At 33.0% G+C, this 19,911-nt stretch overlaps 1 protein-coding gene across 1 annotated transcript in view; it reads left to right on the top strand.

The window, feature by feature from the left end:
* The first annotated feature begins 9,260 nt into the window (after positions 1–9,260).
* Positions 9,261–19,911, top strand: part of LOC139526729 (uncharacterized) — an 87,061-nt gene continuing 76,410 nt past the window's right edge. Inside the window, exons 1-7 of the mRNA XM_071321892.1 lie at positions 9,261–9,317; positions 10,013–10,106; positions 14,535–14,571; positions 15,077–15,197; positions 15,563–15,614; positions 16,000–16,100; positions 16,602–16,699. Of these exons, the coding sequence (XP_071177993.1) occupies positions 9,261–9,317; positions 10,013–10,106; positions 14,535–14,571; positions 15,077–15,197; positions 15,563–15,614; positions 16,000–16,100; positions 16,602–16,699 (560 nt within the window). The remainder of the gene's footprint in view (positions 9,318–10,012; positions 10,107–14,534; positions 14,572–15,076; positions 15,198–15,562; positions 15,615–15,999; positions 16,101–16,601; positions 16,700–19,911) is intronic.

The raw sequence follows: 19,911 nt of genomic DNA, 5'->3' as shown, positions 1-19,911 counted from the left end.
TGGCTGACATAGATCAAAATAGAACAAATAGGGTAAAATGCAGTTTTAGGCTTTATATCTCTGAGACTAAAGCATTTAGAGCAAATTTGACATAGATAAAAATGTTCATCAGGCTAAGATATATTTGTCCCTTAAACTTCGAGACGAATCAGACAAACTATTGTTAGGTTGCTGTCCCTGATATAGCAATTTTAAGGAAATTTATTGTTTTTGGTTATTATTTTGAATTTTATTATAGATAAAGATAACTGTAAACAATAATGTTCAGCAAAGTAAGATCTACAAATAAGTCAACATGATCAAAATGGTCAATTGACCTCAGAAGAAGTTATTGCACTTTAAAGTCAAATTTTTTAATTTTTCGTAAATTTTTGTTATCTTGTACAAAAGTCTTCTCCTGAAACAACTGAGATAAATCTAAATAAACTTGTCACAAATAAGCATAAGGGTATTTACTTTTTTTTAAATGTGTCCGATGACCCTGTCTGCCTACCAACATCCGACATTGCTATAATTATAATAAAGGGGGAAAATGCAATTTTTTACATTTTTTTTTATGAAACTAGTGTAAAAGTATAACGGTTGCAATATTTCATGCACCAATTGTAAATAAAATATCATGTGAGCAACACAAGCTTCTTGGAGCCTCTAGTTTGTAGAGTTGATTAAACATAATATAACGTATTTTTATATACATTTCATTTCAAAGTTTTTGAGGTAACGATAATGGTCAGACAGAGCCAATCAAAATTATGCAAGATCCTCATATAAGTTCACCAGTTAATCGAATAGCATGGTCAGTGTTATATATCAGTGATGCAATTCTTTTACTTCTTTTATAGATACAAGTAATTCAAATTAAATAAAATAATTATCACAATCAGACCAAATAATCGGTCAATGCTAACACTATTTGAAACAAGTGTTATTTCAAAGTTATTTCATAATTACCGAAAACCTGTGTAACATATGCAGAGCATAAACATAAAACCGCAAAACCTGAAAAAAAAACAAGATAAAAGATATAGATTTCCGAAGTATTTCAAATTTCGTTCTTTATTTTTCTTTTCAAATGTCTTTTTAACGCTGGTCACTACGACAAAATTGATTTGCGGCGATGCATCGCTGTACTTAACAATTTGTTAATTCATAAACATGCATTCTTTCATTCGATATAAAAATAAAATATCTTCAATTAAACGGAGAAATAACATCAGCTGCGTTAAATCAGCAGATCTAAAACTTCATTATTGTACAAGTAATGAATTCAAATTTGGTTTGGGCATATTTCTATATGTTTATTCTCTTTTTTTCTGTTAACAAGCAAAAGGGGTACTTTTGTTTTGTATGTGCATTGTCCCTTCCAAATAGAGAGTATATATGAGCTGCTTCGGATAAAACCAGACCTTAAGCAAGTGAATATCAAAACATATGTCGTCCTAATGCGGGTTATAAAACTCTTTATGCAAATTTGTAACTGATTTAAAACTGAGTTGTTACAAGAACCCTACAAAACAGACAAAAATTCATCTTTTATTTCGTTATTAATGTTCCAAAATTGATCAATTTTATATATGTTAAAGTCTATGTGCACTTACATTATGTCGATATCTATCATACGCAGCTCATATGAAGTAAGGATTAGATCCAGAAAAACAATAAGTAAATTAAGGGCATGACAGAGTAGTGTGTCTTTATCTTACACTCAGTATGTACTCGGTATGAATAGTAAAACATAAATTCGACATGTTATCTTTTTCATTCATGGAGACTTACTCATATTTCCTATTTCTTCTTTGAATTACAGAATGTGCATTAACTTTCAGTGTCGTTTCTCTGTTATCGCATGTAGTTACGAAATAGAAAGCATCCTAATTGTGTGCATTATAATTTGACTTACCCAACAAAAAAGGCAGTACTATATTTACATCCATGCTTTTTTCATTGCTGAAATGCAGTAAAGAGTCAAATAACAAAAATACTGAACTCAAAGAAATATCAAAATGCTCAAAGACATAAAACAAATGAAAAATAACTGTTATATTCTGGTTAATCCTCAAATAGTCCGTTACTGTGTGTGTTTAAGTGTTTGTTTTTGTAAGAGTTCAGTGTTTCTGTTGTTTCGGTGTTTTCTATTATGATTGATGTGTTACCCTCAGTCTTAGTTTGTGACACGGATTTGTTTCAGTTAGATAGAACAGCGGTATACTACTATTATCTTTATTAACAGACCTTTTATTGTGTAAAAAATGGTGCATAAACCTGGTTTAATAGCTAGTTAAACCTCTACCGTATAAAGTGTACTGTAGTAATCTTGATTTAGAATAACAATTCAACTAAAAAATTTACAAGCTTAAGAACAGTTTTATCAAGTCATCGTTCAACCAATTTTTGTATATCAAGTCCATATATTGATATAAGGGGGAAATCATTTTGATTTTCGGAGGAGGAGCAGGGAAATCTTTACCGGAAGGATTATTCATTAATCAGTTGTTCAGTCAGTGTTTTTTATAGTTTTATTTGTCAAACCAAGTTTTGCTATAGTTTAAATATGAATTCATCTATCCAACTTATTCATTATGGTTTTCACGAAAATACTGGTGTCAAACAATATATGTTTTTATAAATATTCTATATATCGACCGCCGATAATGATCTTAATGAACTAATGGTGATTTTGTTTTTTCTATTTCGAATGGTAATGAAACAAAAATATGAATGTTTAGTAAGAAAGTTTCGCGATTCAAGAATACAATTCGTATGGTCGAAATCAAAGGTCGGTCAATTAAAAGTGGTCATGGATTCATAAGATTGATCATAAAAAATGCAACAATTAGTTCATTTAACAACAAGAGTTAAAGAGATGTTGAAGAAAACGGGCAGCAAGTGCATACCAATTCAACATATAAGAAACGATGTCGATAATCAATTAAATAAGAAATTAACCCGATAGAAAAATGATCTTAATTTGAAAAAATTCTGAAAGACGCATTTGTAAAGCCAGCAATAGTTATGATTGATCCAATAATGTATGACAATTTACTCTGGATGAATTTGCCTTACAAAAAACACCCTTCCTAACTTAGTATTGTTACAAACAATTTGAAGAATACAAACGTACAGGCCGGAAACTTGCCAGAGGAGTGCACTATTTATGTACCCCGCATACATGACTTCTGAAAAAATTGACAGAATTTCAACCCCGCGTGTCAACTTTCCCATTTGTCAACTTTCCTTTTCTATGTATCAACATTCCAACAGCGCCTGCATACGAAGTATATATCTCCTAATGATACGATATTCCCGAGCTTGTAGTTCCTATCATGATTTCCTTGACAGAGGGTTGCTGCTCACAAGGAAGCTATTAAATCAAGAGTTCCAAATGGTGAAGTTGAAACCATCCCTTCGTAAATTTTACGGACGCCGTCATGAGTTGGTTGACCGTTACGGACTAACTGTTTTACATATGATATCGGATATGTTCCTTATGTCGTTACTGCAATCCCGTTCCCTTTCCACGAAATTAGACTATTTACGGGAAAACTATCTCATAATTACGAGATAAAAAAAAACTTCTTATCGCGTAATTATGCGATAGTTTTCTCGTAATTAAGAGATAGAGATATTTACGTGATAAATAAATCAAAAATGTGACTCTAATAGGCTTTCGTAGTCACCTGTATTGACAGTCGTAAAAACAATACAGAAACTTACCACAGCACAGCAACACTGTGACATGATGATGCTTAAGTACAGACCCACGGCATAGAGATATGACCAAAATTAACAAAACAGATAAGGTTAATAATTTACAGAAACAAATAAAAAAACACTTTAAGTAAAGACGTAATCAAGATTAAAAAAACAATGTCAGTATCTAGAATCCATACTTCAAGACTATCATGTATTATTTGTGAAGTTGTTACGGTATTCTTACTAACAAGATCTTGGTATTTTCTGATGATTTTTTTGAAAAAGGACAAGACATTCTTTGATATAACCCTGTTCGTCTACTTTTAGCTCTGGTGGTGACGTTTTATAAAGTCTGAGTAGCACCTGCAAGCTCTGAAATACCGAATGGGTTAGTGAATGTATATTCCATATGCAACGTTCACGCTAAACAACTGTGGATTTTAAACAGACATACCATGTACAAAAAGACATCAAAATTAAAAATTCAATACATATCGTCATATATGGAATATTCAATGAAATAAAAAGCTAGTCAATGAGCATACTTACACCTTGCAAAGATACTTGATAACTGTGGTATCTTTCTCCCCTCTTTTGCTAAGTATGACATTTTAGCTTAAAACTAATGAGCACACGAAAAGCAGGGGTAGGAAAAATGTCCTCCTACATAGTGTTATGAAAGGGCAAAAAAATCTATTTAGAAAATTATAATGATAATTCACGTATTTAACTTTTGAAAGTATTTGCTGACAATAAGAATAAACTCGAAAATATCCTTAAATCGCAACTATCTACCTGTTTCTAGTTTAGTATTTCACCCATATGCATGACGATCTCAATTCAATAATTGGTTATCAACAGTGATTCCACACCATACGTGCATGTTGAAGGAAATAATGTATTCGATGCAACATAAAACTATAGTTTGAACTGGACGGAATAAACTTTAATACAAATTTTGACACAGGGGTTTGGATATTGCATTAACCGAAAAGACCGCTATGAAGAAAACTGTGGGAGATATCGATTCACCTGAGGGCCCACTTGAAATAAATTTAAACAAAATAGTTACCAAAATATTTTATCATTCGAATGATTATATGTTTTGTCTGCTTAGCTTTCTTTGTCCATCTATTCATCATATATGTATATTTTTTTTAAATTACAATTTGAACTTGTCTTGAAAATTAAATAAAAATAATCAATCTTATTTAAATATAAAATGCAACTTACTTCTCAAATTCTTAAAAATAAAATAAGCCACTCACAACTTAGCCCTGATCTACTAAGGATATTCAGTTGGTGTATTTATCTTTTTAAAGTCTTTAGATAACAATATGTGTTGACGTTCAGATTAATGTCGAAGGTTCCTTGTTTAATTTGTCAAGTTTGACACAATGGCAATTGTTACATTAGCATTATGATAAACAATAATAAAACCAGCGAATATAATACTGCAGTTTGTTCTGTTCTGGTCAGGCTTTATGCCATTCACATTGCTGTCTAGCCATGTGCATATTTGATACGCGTATGGATTTGGTCATTTTGAAATAACGTCTAAAATACACACTCACATAATGAACAATAACAACTAGACAAATCAGGAAAGATGTACCATGAGCTCAAACTTAAACTTTAAGTTCAATAAAAAGTAATAATCAATAGGCTTGAAAAAAGGATAAATCGTTTAAGACTAATTGAAATAGTGATATCCTATGGAACAAATGTCAAAATCGACCAAATGGCTATATAAATGCAGTACAGACGCCAAACTATCCAGACGCTAGTTTTTTACCTGACAAGATTCAGAAGTAATAGAAAATATAACAACTTTATATATCCACTAGTGGGATTGCAGGTCATTGCTTATCGTATTAAATGAATTTGCGAACCATAATATAATTTATTCTGTTTATTTATCCCAAAGTAGAGAACAACTGGGTATATAATCTAGAAGTTAAATGTATATACTGATTATTTCTCTTTATAGTTTTTTACATGTTTTTCAATCTGTCTGTGTTGGGAGATTACTTTTTTTGTTATCCAATCTAAATCAATGGACATATCATTATTAAAACATATTATGTAAACCCTAAGCAAATAATGGAAATATCCACCTGTCTCATGACTCAATTAATATAGGTTTTTAAAAATTACTAACCTTACATGCATACTAGATACCTAAACATAATTGTTGACTGATTGAAGTTATGTTTCAAGCGAGTCCCACTATATAATTATGTGCTTTGTATTTATGACAAAATTGACAACATGTTAAGATAGTGGGTAAGATATATTCGTAACAGAGTGTGCTAGTGATGGTCAGTAAATTTCATATGGGAATTTAGGCTTCACTTACATAGAGAACCATGTGCGTCAGTTGAGGAGTAAACGTTACTGCTAAAGTGACGATTAAATAAAGGCAAAAGATGTATACCGCTGTTCGAAATTCACAAATCGATTACATTTTTCTCAGTAGGGAATTTTCCATTTCTGTTTGTCGATATCCTATCAGTGCCTGACTGTCGAACTACACGGGAAATTCAAAACGGAAACCAAATGACAATGTCAAAACCTCAAACACATGAAACGAATGAAAAACAATTGTCATATTTCTAACTTGGTACAGGTATTTCCTTCTTTAGAAAATGGGGGTTTTCACCTAGTTTTATAGCTTACTAAACCTCTAACGTGCATGACAGTCATGTAGAATCTTAGGATGCCTTCGATATATTACCTAAATGTTTCACTATTTTAAGCATTGACTACAAAGTTGCTCATAAGCATAGTGGTAAGATCTGTACATTATCCTTGTGAGATGTATGTTTTTTAAATATTTTTTTAAGATTGATTGGCAAATATTAAACAGGTACTAATCCAAGTGCAATCTAAAGTAAATACAATGATAGATTTATGAAGTAAATATATTTGCACGTTTCTGGTTTGATTGACACTAAATAGTTGCATTGATCAACTCAAAGAACAAACCGTATGGCATATATGTTTTATAGATAAAAAAAAAAGCGATGTGGATGTATTCATTAATAGATAAAAGTAAAATAAAATACCTTCTTGTTCGAGTTATTAACTTGCCTTGTTCCAGTGGCTGAGAAACGAAAATTGTGCGTATATTGCAACGGATCTTTTCGTATGTCATAAAATCCTTGTGAGGGTTACCTGGTGATCTCTAGAAAGGTTTTAACCGCTGGGTGGTGCATCTTTCTTTAACTGTCATTATATTTTTTCGGTAATCAAATACAAAAGAGTAGAACTGGCTTCTTGGATGTGATAATCAATAAAAGGCTGCGGCATGATCATAAACGCATTCTACCCATCGCTTTTTCAAAGAATAGAGTTTTATAATTGTTCAATGTCTTATCAGAAGTTTATAAAAAAAAAAGTTTTTTTTTAAAGGATATAAAACAGTCACCAAAGATAAATAAAAACTGTTCAAAGCACATCGGAGGTATTGTCTGCAAACAGGAAAATCGCTTCCCCTTCATGAATGTGACCTACCGAATTAGACTACTAGTATTTACCGGATTTGTTACCACAAAATCAACACGACGGGTGCCACATGTGGAGCAGGATCTGCTTACCCTTCCGGAGCACCTGAGATCACCCCTAGTTTTTGGTGGGGTTGGTGTTGTTTATTCTTTAGTATTCTATGTTGTGTCATGTGTACTATTGTTTGTCTGTTTGTCTTTTTCATTTTTAGCCATGGCGTTGTCAGTTTATTTTCGATTTATGAGTTTGACTGTCCCTTTGGTATCTTTCGTCCCTCTTTTAATGAATGAAATCCCAATTGTCGGAAACATCACATCTAAAATTTATAAAAATACAAAATCAACGCGGTCCGTATATCGACAATGTGCTTACTGGACAACACAAACTCGGATTGGTAAAAGTTTAGGAAATGATCAACTGTTGTATGTTTTCATCTAATAAATTAAGAAAAATACGTCAATTGTTTTTATAGTGTATAAAGTTATATAGATATAGGGAGATGTGGTGTGAGTGCATGCATACAAGAGAAACATAAGCTAAAGTAGAAAATATCGGCGATTTATATTTATAAATTAAATATTCTATATTGAAATTCTGTTTAACAAAATAACTATAGGCTCTCCTGGTAGTGTTTACTTTTCTATCATTTATCACAATCTATTTGAAGTCCAGTTACTAGATTTTTTCAATATCTGAACCAGAAACTTTAAACTTATTGTTATAGAAGCATTCTTTAAAACAAATCTTTGTGTCAATTCTGATATGACAAATCAATATCGGCCTCGCCAGTTTTATCTTAACTACTTCTCTAAACTTCAATGTAATCTTTGAAGTCAAAATAACCTTTTTGAACTTACAAAAAGATTGGTTTAAAAGTCCTGGATGTTTTGTCCGTAATGAAATTTTGAGAAGAGATGTCAAATTAGCTATTTTGCAGAAATAATGTTGTTTCTCATACTGTTATTGTTGGATCCTACGGAGGGTTTTAATTATGAAGCAGGATACGAGCATCACTATACTTATTCGTCAACATCAGATACACTAGGGATGCACAATGTCACCACGGTACTAAAGGTATGTTCTAACATCAGATACACTTGGGATGCACAATGTCACCACGGTACTAAAGGTATGTTCTAACATCAGATACACTTGGGATGCACAATGTCACCACGGTACTAAAGGTATGTTCTAACATCAGATACACTTGGGATGCACAATGTCACCACGGTACTAAAGGTATGTTCTAACATCAGATACACTTGGGATGCACAATGTTACCACGGTACTAAAGGTATGTTCTAACATCAGATACACTTAGGATGCACAATTTCACCACGGTACTAAAGGTATGTTCTAACATCAGAGACACTTGGGATGCACAATGTCACCACGGTAATAAAGGTATATTCTAAAACCGATACACTTGGGATGCACAATGTCACCACGGTACTAAAGGTATGTTCTAACATCAGATACACTTGGGATGCACAATGTCACCACCGTACTAAAGGTATGTTCTAAAACAGATACACTTGGGATGCACAATGTCAACACGGTACTAAAGGAATGTTCTAACATCAGATACACTTGGGATACACAATGTTACCACGGTACTAAAGGTATGTTCTTACAACAGATTCACTTGGGATGCACACTGTCACCACAGTACTAAAGGTATGTTCTAACATCAGATACACTTGGGATGCACAATGTCACCACGGTACTAAAGGTATGTTCTAACATCAGATACACTTGGGATGCACAATGTCACCACGGTAATAAAGGTATGTTCTAACATCAGATACATTTGGGATGCACAATGTCACCACGGTAATAAAGATATGTTCTAACATCAGATACACTTGGGATGCACAATGTCACCACGGTACTAAAGGTATGTTCTAACATCAGATACACTTGGGATGCACAATGTCACCACGGTAATAAAGGTATGTTCTAACATCAGAGACACTTGAGTTGCCCAATGTCACCACGGTACTAAAGGTATGTTCTAACATCAGATACACTTAGGATGCACAATGTCACCACCGTACTAAATGTATGTTCTAACATCAGATACACTTGGGATGCACAATGTCACCACTGTACTAAAGGTATGTTCTAACATCAGATACACTTGGGATGCACAATGTCACCACGGTACTAAAGGTATGTTCTAACATCAGATACACTTGTGATGCACAATGTCACCACGGTACTAAAGGTATGGCCTAACATCAGATACACTAGGGATGCACAATGTCACCACTATATTAAAGGTATGTTCTAACATCAGATACACTAGGGATGCACAATGTCACCACCGTATTAAAGGTATGCCTATACCCGGATTTGTTTTGTTTTTTTCTCAATCGATTTATGGATTTCGAACAGCGGTATACTACTGTTGCCTTTATTTCTTCACATTTGATTCTGTGTATTAAATGTATTATTATGTAAGCCAACAAATATTTATAAAAAAAATAAACTAGTACTGGAATTTTTTCAAATCATTTTTGCCCTATTAATTATGTATTGTATTATATTTATATATTTTACAGATATATTATATAGATTTAGCTTATAATCGGAAATTGCTGTTTCTTCGCAAAACATGCGAAATTTAAGAATATGAGCAAAGACTGGTCAGCTCGGAATTCGAATAATGTCAATGATTACGAGTTTATATTTGTGCGACAGAATAAGGTTTTATATGCCTATTCAATGTTATATATTGGTACAGATTTTTAATGTTCATGCATGTTTGGGGTAATTTTCAGACTTATATTGATTTTGTTTTTTTTTTCAGTTCCGAATACGGATGATTAACGAAACAAACACCGGTATAAAAATCCATCAGTTATCGGTAGACAGTTTTGTTCAACATGCACAAAATGGTGAATGTAAGAATTTTTATTTTTCGTTTTTGATTTTTTTTTCTTATTTTCTTGGTTATCATATTATCTATACATTTTTGTGGCAGTTGAACACAATATGTTAAGGTACAAAATAAGCTTTGAATAATTCTAACAGCGACTGCCAAAGATAAGCATTCGAAATTAAAAAAACAATAATGATAATTAAGCAATGAGATATAAAAACAGCTAACCACTGACTAGATTCTTGACTTGGATGTAGACAAATGTGTGGTATCAAGCTAGGAGTCAATACCTTACATATCTACTTCTTAAACTGTAGCCAAATAAATAACACAAAGGTACCTAAAAGAAAAACACTGGTATCGTTCTATGCTATTACCTGGCTTAAATGAATGAAAATTGAAAGGAGAAAAAAACAGGAGGCATTTCGTTGGTTACATTGCTATAAACCTACATCTAAGCAAGGGTAAAATATAATCGTCGGAGAATATCACGTTAATCCTCAGCTTTCTTTCAAGGCCATTTTGATGTTTTATTTTCCCAATTCACGGTGGGTATGGTTGTCCTGCGAGAGAACGTACTGTGCTGGTGATTTGGTCCTGACGGGTGCTGGTGGGTCCTGATTCTGTGCTGGTGGGTTTGTTTACTTTGTATCAGAACGGCAATAAAACGACTGTTTTGTTGCTTAATTTTTCTCTGATGTGTCATAAGTACCATGCAAAGTATATTACAACAATATTATATTGCAAAAGTCGTGCAAGTTCGTTAAACGGAATTGTCCTGACGCTGTGCTGGTGATAAGAAAAACGGTCCTGGTTCTGTGCTCCTATGTCCTGGTTCTGTGCTTTTATATTTTAGTTAAAAGTGGCATATATTCAAGAGCATTGATGCTGTACTGTTGTTGACTAATTAGCTGTTGTCTGCTTTCTTGAAATTGACATTGTTGTGAATCTGTTTACTGTTATTATGAGAGAAAAAATACCCCTATTTAAAAAAAAAATGAAATTAACTGTAATCTTATTTATTGGCCTGTTAATGGAACCCTTCTTGCCCCCTTTTAAGATAAGAAAATATGTTTACGATTTTCGGGATTACGATCATTTTGCAAGATCACCAAAATACGTTGTAATTTATACAATACTTAATATAATGTAGATGATGTGGTATGTTTGTTGTCAATGGACAAATTTCCATAAGAAACCAAAGGAAGTATGTGTTAACAACCATACGTCATCGTACGACCTTCAACAATAACCCATAAAATAAAAATGTGAAAGGTTTTGCATAAATATAGAACAAAGGACTTTCTGAGCGTTTGAATCATGTCTTTAGCAGCTTAAAACACATTTGTTTGTGAACAATTGAGTGTTGACTATAAGAATGACAATAGTATTGCGGGTTTGTTTGTTTGGTGGTTTTTTTTGGGGAGGGTGGGGGAGGGAGGGGGATAAGTTAGAGCGAGGTTACAGTGAAAGCTTGGAATAGTTTCCCGTAAAATTTTAAAGGTGGATTGTAAAAGAAAAATGTATCTTATATTAGCCTTGGTCACACCTTACCGGATAGCTCGAACGGACGCCTAACGGATAACTTTTTCTCAATCCGTTCATGTCCGTTGGACGTCCGTTCTTATCCGTTAGGCGTCCGTCCATATCCGTTGCATGTCCGTTAAGCGTCCGTTTTATCCGTTGACGTCCGTTCTGTCCGGTGGAAAATTTTGAGCATGTTCAAACTTTGAACGGACGTCCAACGGATAAAATGTCCGTTGAACGTCCGTTAGGCATCCGTTTTGTACGGTACTCGTCCGTTTTGTATCCGTTACGTATCCGTTATGCATCCGTTGGAGATCCGGTAGACCAATTCACCAACGGATGTCTACCGGACGCCTAACGGATAAAACGGATGTAAAACGGATATTAACGGAAGGATAACGGATAAAACGGATGACTACCGGATGTAAAATGGACAAATGCCAATTGAAATTTCTCATGGTTTATTGCCTTTAATTTTTAGATGGTTATTGCCTTTAATTTTCAGATTATTTTGTTCATCCGTTTTATCCGTTACGCTTCCATAGCGGTGTCTGTTTTATCCGGTACTCGTCCGTTGGATGTACGTTCGACGTCCATTCTGTCCGGTACGTATCCGTTTCACGTACGTTCGTTGTGTGTCCGTTTGGCATTCGTTACATGTTCGTTAGTACACCAACGGACTCCCAACAGATACAAATTTTGTCAACGGATAACTTTTTTTTTATCTGTTAGGCGTCCGTTCGAGCTATCCGGTAAGGTGTGACCGAGGCTATAGCTATTAAGAATCACTTGCTGTAAGATTTTTCCAACATATTTTTTTTTGTCTAAGCGGTTATCAGGTATTTGTTTTTCGAAAATTCGATAAAACACTAAAAAAATCACTATTTTATGAAAGGGCAAGCTAGAATATGTCAGAGAATGAAGACGAGATAACCTAGAAAACACTAAAAAACCTAAGATTTCTTAGCTTTTTCATTTCAAAATAAATATTTTTGATAAAGAATTACGGGGGAGGAAGTGAACAATGTGTCCTACTTTTCTATATTTAAATATTTTTCATGAATAAAAATCAAATGTGCCTTGATTATAATTGAAAATGAGTAAATGGAAAAAATACCCAACTAAAATACACTTTTATTTTAATATTGGTAATATCACTAAGCTTTTAAGTTTTGTGTGTCAAACACACCATCTCTGTAGTTATGACTCCTTACTAAGATATTTCACTTCATTCATTTTTTTTCTGCATTTTTTTATATTGTGAATTCATAGAATTATTATATTAAAATGTAGCCTTAATTTATATTTAAAAAACATAAACACGCCTGGAAAGTAAAATGCGTACTCGGCTGTCTGTAATCGACCATTTTTAGACACCCCAGGCTCCTAAAAAACAAGCCGGGGTGGGGGTTCAAAGATGCAAATTAAGTACTTATATCAATATTTTATCTTTTCGTGTACGGTTTATGACAAAGCATTATTATTTATTATAGTTCATTATTGTATTTAGTAGAAAAAAGAGAATTTAGTGAAAATAAAATCACTATTTTTGTAGAAAATTCACAGACCTTTGTACAGAGATTTTTGTTATGTTTACCATGGGATCATTACCGAGTAAACAAATCAAAATGTCTATCTACCTTGCACATTTCAGAAAATTCGGATCAGATAACGAAACAAGGTCCAGCAACATTTATAAGCAATTTAAGATTTTGACCCTCACAGTTTCCATTCACCACAAATATTCTCGTTACAACGAATCATTTTAAATACAAAAATACCAGTTGCAGCCTTTCGTTTATCTATTAATATATGTATACGGATGAAGTTATGAAAGGCAGCAGGGTCATCAGGGTGAGGAGTCCATGTCATCTGAAATAAATGCTAAGCATAGATCTAGAAAGCGACAGATAATCATGACATTAACTTAAACTCTCTTCTTTTCGACTTTTTTTGAACAAATTGACACATAAAATGAATTATATAGTATTGTGGAATTTTTAACTTATTTTAGATACTATATATTGTTATCTGATATTGGACGAAAGATGTTGCCCTTTTGTGTTATTATGTAATACAAGTTAAGATCATTTGAAAACACATATTAAACAGCCTAATGGATGCACAAGAGCTAAAATAGGAGTCATAGATCCTGTTGGCAACAATTATCTGCCCAATTTTATTGATTTTGTAACATTTGTTTCAAATATGACCAACTTCTTATCCAAAATCACCAGCACCGTATCAGGACCCACCAGCACAATGACAGGACCCACCAGCACAGTATCAGGACATGCATAAATTGAAAAAATGCTAAATTTTAAGAAATTGCAATGTTTTTTCACAAAATTGTTTTGTCGTGTGGATTGCGGTATAGAAAGCGGACTCTATGAGCATTTTTGTTTTATTTTTTCAGTTCGAGATTTTCTGAAAATGAGAATTTTTGTGTTACGCTTACTGAAACAGTTTAGAGGGTCAATTTTTTAATGGTTTATATATGAACCCATAAGAAACGAAATTGAAAATCTCAACTGTTTTCTTCCATTTTTTATGAGTAAAAACGTCAAAAATCATAATTTTCGTCTTTGTTTACATTTTTTCATTGATCACCAGCACCCGTCAGGACCGAATCACCAGCACAGTACGTTCTCTCGCAGGACAACCATACCCACCGTGCAATTTGTTATATGCATTTGTATAAATCCTTTTTATTTCTTTTACCCAAGCATACAACTTCAGTCGGAATCAGGGTTTTATCAAAAAATTTAAAATAGCAATACATTGTTACTTATTACATTTTTTTTTTTTCGTGTCTTGTCAAATTATCATGGAACAAATAATAGTTTGTTCCAACATTGAATATAAGTTCTTCGATGGAAGACAGATGCATAATTGTGAACGTCCCATTATCTTTATCTTACAGATGCTGACAATCCTTTCAAATGGGATCTTACTAAGAGGTATACTAGTATTCTTACATACACATTGTGTATGAAAAATAATGAGGGCTCTCGTTTAATTATGAATACTATGTTTTATGTGTTGTGTCGCCTATTTATTTTTTTTTTTTTTCTTGTTTATCATGTTCTTTTCCTTTCAGAAAGGGTGAATTATATTTCAGTTTCGATTTCTAAAAGTATGACTAGACGGAATTTGATGAGACTGTCACAAAAGTGAGAGGTTAAGGGCTATAAACCCAGGTTTAATCCACCATTTTCTACATTTGAAAATGCCTGTACCAAGTCAGGAATATGGCAGTTCTTGTCCATTCGTTTTTTATGTGTTTTGTCATTTGATTTTGCCATTTGATTAGGGATTTTCCGATTAGATTTTTCTCTGAGTTCAGTATTGTTGTGAGTTTACTTTTTACTTATACAAAGTCCTAAATATGATTTTGCATATAAAATCGTACATGTATTTAATAATGAATTTATATCAATTTATTTAGATAGTTGTTATTTTTAGATTTTTGTTTGAAATGGAACCGGATGGTTTGGTTCATTTCATTCACTATCATCAGGAAGATAAGACAGAAGTGGTCACCTTAAAGAAAGCTTTGGTTGGAACAATGTCAGCTAAATTCCAAGTAAAACAAGTATAATACATAAAAATCAAGAGCTTAACAAAACTGTTTATTTATACAATGCATTACATGTATCGGATCTTTGACCGTTGGATTTTTGTAAAATATGTGACACTTTGAACGTTTTGAAAAAATATACAAGGGTCATAAAATGACAAAAGTTACTAATAGAAAGAAAAAACTTATCAGTCCATAAGAGACATATTATAACAATTTACCGAATACTTTGTATTATTATTGTCAGAACATGTGAATTATTTTAAAACCCAAATATGAAATCCACTCGATTCTTGAAATAAAATTTCGATTTAGTGTGTTAAACACCAATATGTCATAGGATAAAACATCGCAATATATATTTTTTTCAGAGAAGCGACCACCAAACATGGCGGTATTTATCAACTGATGCCGATCATGGTGGTAATATGTTAAAATAAAATGCATTTTATGCAATCAATTAATTACCTAGTACTATGTAAATTACTCTTTTCATAGAATTATAAGTATCATTCATTATACAAAATGTATACATGAAATATAAATCTCTTATCAACCTGGTCGTATATTCACTTATCATAGATACCTTGATTAAATTTGTTTGCGCCAAACATGCGTTTCGTTTTCAAAAGAATCATCAGTGACACTCGAAACAAAAGAGTTAAAAAGGCCAAATAAAGTACAAAGTTGAAGAGAATTAAAGACTAAACATGTGATAATCCGAAAAGGTTTTTTCAAGTCTAAATTGAATTAGAAAACATTAGATATTATGGAAAAAGGCTATTTGTAAATTCTAACACTGTTTCAGGTTACCTTGATCACAAGTATGAAGGGGAAAAGACAACCAACGGATACACACTGACACGTCATCATTATAGTTCCCAAACTGTCCTGAGAACACATAAAAAGGTAGGCACTGACTTCGATTCATAGTTCTGACAAATATAAGAATATCATTATGAAAAATATATTTATCTAAACAATATATGCAGGTATATGCCATGGATATGCATCTGTCTGGAATTAGCTATAGGTATCATACAGAGAGAAAAAACGTTTTTCAAACCAAAACTCTGAAGTTCGATAATATTGTCACAGATATTTGTTATTTAGCAAGTGATTAAAAAATGGTACCTGTACATCTGAAGAGAACACGAATACTTGAGTAAGTAATGAATATAAATGACGGTCTTATGACCTGCGGAAACTAGTGTGAAGCTAGCCGGTGATAAAAGCTAGCTTTAAAATTCATGAGATTTCAATATAAATGTTTATGAAGTGATCTGCGTTTTGGGAATATCTTTTAAAACCAAGGCTTTGTTTCACACCACAGACCCCCTCTCGGACACGAATAGTGAAGTTTGATATTGCTTTACCATTTTTCTGTTTGTTCAAACTTTTTTATTACAGGTGATGCATGTTGATCATTCTGATAATATCAGGGAAGTGAAAGCTTTTGATAATATTACCATGAATGGTGATGCTCCAGCCACACAGCGCACTCTGGGGTATGTAATGCATTATTAAGAAACGTTTCTGGCGAATTCCAGTACTAGTGATATTTTGCATCGTGTCGCACTTTTTATAAGCTATCACATTATCAACCTGCTATACTGTTGATACTCCATATATCGAATTTTGTTCACTGATCATTATACTTTTAATAAGCATATGTGTATTGTACAAAGTTGGAGAAGATACCATTCTTGAACGCAATCAGAACCCTCAAGTCTAAGAAAGATTGGCAACATTATGGTCGAAAGAAAAAGACGACATTCAAAACACAAATCTCAACATCAATTGGATAAAGTAAACTCGTGTTCTCCGGTTAATAATTTAGATATGTATAGCTATACTATTTCATGTAAATGTTGATGATGAAAAAACGGTGAAAAGGCATAATAAGATATCGGATCCGAAGTGTCTCGTCTAACGAATTTATTTATCACGATACATATGAATTCAATTTTCGCTCAGAACACTAAGACAAAATACATGCATGTGAGTTTTACAGATATATATTCTTTGTCTGAAATTAAGCCCAACATTGCTCTATTAAGATTTTTGTTTTTAGAAGACTGGTGTATTTGTTCACTATGAGTCTGAGGTCCGAGACCACAATTAATTCGCAGTGCATTTCTTTTAGACAATAAATGCAAATTTAAAAAATCCCACCTGCGCTTTCTCAATAAAATTTTTACAGTGTATTGGACTACTTTTGGGACAAATTATATCAAAATTATAGAAAACTTCATCGGCTTTAACTCAAAATATGGACAATTATATGTTAAGGGGGTCTTGAAATCTTTTGACAGTTTCCAAAGTGCTAATTTTTAATCTTTTTCAACTGGTTCAAATCACTACTTTACTTTAAAATTCATGACCCAAATTATTTGAATGTGTCATTTCATCCCTTGACTTGCTATTTGAGGCATAAAACATGGAGAAATACATTTGGAAGGGGTATACAAAAAATTGGCAAGTAACACACTGTCCACACTAGGGACTACATTTGTCATTTGTCAAAATCTTTGACTGAGTTTTACAAATTAACATTATTACATTTTGATGAATAAAGTGAATAAGTGAATACATTTAATCAATTGAAATTAAGTAATTATTGAAATGTCTATCTGAACCCTATTTTGGCACTCTCTACTAGAGCGACACTTGCTGCCTTAAGGAACTTCTGATGTTTTACAATTACATTTTTATACGACCGCAAAAAACATTTTTGCGTCGTATAATGGTGTCATGTCGTCGTCGTCGTCGTCCGAAGACGCATTTAGTTTCTGGACAATAACTTTATATTTAGTGAATGGATCTCTATAAAATTTTTACCAGAAGGTTTAATACCACTAAATGAAGGTTGGGATTGATCTTGGGGGTAATGGTCCCAATAGTTTAGGAATTAGGGGCAAAAAAAGGGGCCCAGAATAAGCATATTTGTAGTTTTCAAACAATAACTTGTGTTTAAGTGGATGAATCTCTCTGAAATTATACCACAAGTTTCCATACCATTAAGGGATGGTTAGAAATGACTTGGGGGATTATGGCTCAAAATGTTTTGAAATTAGGGGTAATAAAAGGGGAATTAGGGGCCAAAAAAGGAGGGGAAACTAGGTTTTCTGGTCAATGGACAATTAAGACAATTTAAAAGCAGTGTAAGGGAGGTAATTCAAAAACAGTTAACACACAATGCTTGGTATGTTCAGATTTACCTCCCTTATACTCCTTGTAAATAATGTATAAAGAATGTCAGGTTTTGGACTTAATTGCAAAAAAGGGGGGTGGTAGTAGTTTTCAATTTCTTTTTCCAAATTTTTGAAAAGTTTGTAGAAGAAATCTTTAATTGCACAATATTGCATAATAGATTTGTAAGGTCTTGACATTTGTTTTGTGTCAGAAACTCATATTATGTAAAAAATTTGATCACAATCCAAATAAAGGGCTGTATCAAGCTTGAATATTGTGTCCATACTTGCCCCAACTGTTCAGGGTTCGACCTCTGCGGTCGTATAAAGCTGCGCCCTGCGGAGCACCTGTTTGGTTCATGCATGTTCCTTGTTGTTGCATTTCTTGGCAGAAAGAGAAAAGCTGACTTGTTTTGCAGGAGCCGATGTAATTAGAATCCTACTGTTTTCCAATGTGCATTTTCAATTTTGCGTGTCAAAGGTTCCCTATCATCATTATCGCAACAAGAGGTTAATATGCCAAATTCACATGATAGTTTGTACAAACTTTCATCTTTACCAATTATATCATCAACTCTACATAATAATCGGTGAAAATCAACAACTGGTATTCTTAAAGTAACAAATATGACAAGGCTACCTTATTATATCTTTGCATTAGTTTTCGACACGTTTTTATTATATTTTCTCATTGTACTTTCAACAGATATTTTTGTAATTTCTTACAATATTTTTGACGTGTTTTTTTAAAGTAAAGTTCCAAATATTAACTTTCGAGATTACCAACGGAGACTGTCGATCTCATGATAAACATAAACATAAAAATAAATAAATAGCGACCTCGTGCAATTGGATTTTTCTGGGTCTGTTTGATTTCATGTAATGGGTGAAATAAAAGGTTAATTATCGTTTTACCTGAATAAGAATGGTTTTTTAGGTGGATCGAATCGGTCAACGTAATGGTTCACGTTTGTTTCGCTTTCAATATTGATTTGTTTCCCCCTTTTAAAGACCAACTGACCCCGATTTATACATGCGTTACCAATCTTTAGCTATTGTGTTAAATTGAAGGTCACATGAATACAGATTCAATGAGGTGGAATTATTCGATCAGTTGCAAGTGAATAGTTTATCAGCAGTGTTTCTTTGCTTAATTTGACAAAATTGAATCAAATTAGTTGCTAAAACGAATTATGATTTCATCTTTTCACTTATATTAATGATTGAACTATACTATAATGTTATTAACTGGCTGTTTCTGTATTGGCACTGGTATAGATTCAAGGTTTGTTGTATTGCAATTGGCCTCAAGACCCGTAGGGTAGAGGGTCAATACAGCTGACCGAGAATCTATACCAGTGCCAATACAGAAACAACCAGTTCATAACACTTTTATTAAATAATCCAATTCTTTCAATACAGCCTTGTTCTGAATGCTGTATTACATATATTAAATGTGAATATAGGGCCAATATTTCCAATATGGACTGGCAATGATGTGATGATATAGGGCCAATATTTCCAAT

The sequence above is a fragment of the Mytilus edulis genome, chromosome 6 (assembly GCF_963676685.1).
Source record: "Mytilus edulis chromosome 6, xbMytEdul2.2, whole genome shotgun sequence".
In the NCBI taxonomy this organism is placed as follows: Eukaryota; Metazoa; Mollusca; class Bivalvia; order Mytilida; family Mytilidae; genus Mytilus; species Mytilus edulis.
Note: the sequence above shows the minus strand (reverse complement) of the source record. Positions and strands in the feature narration are given on the sequence as shown.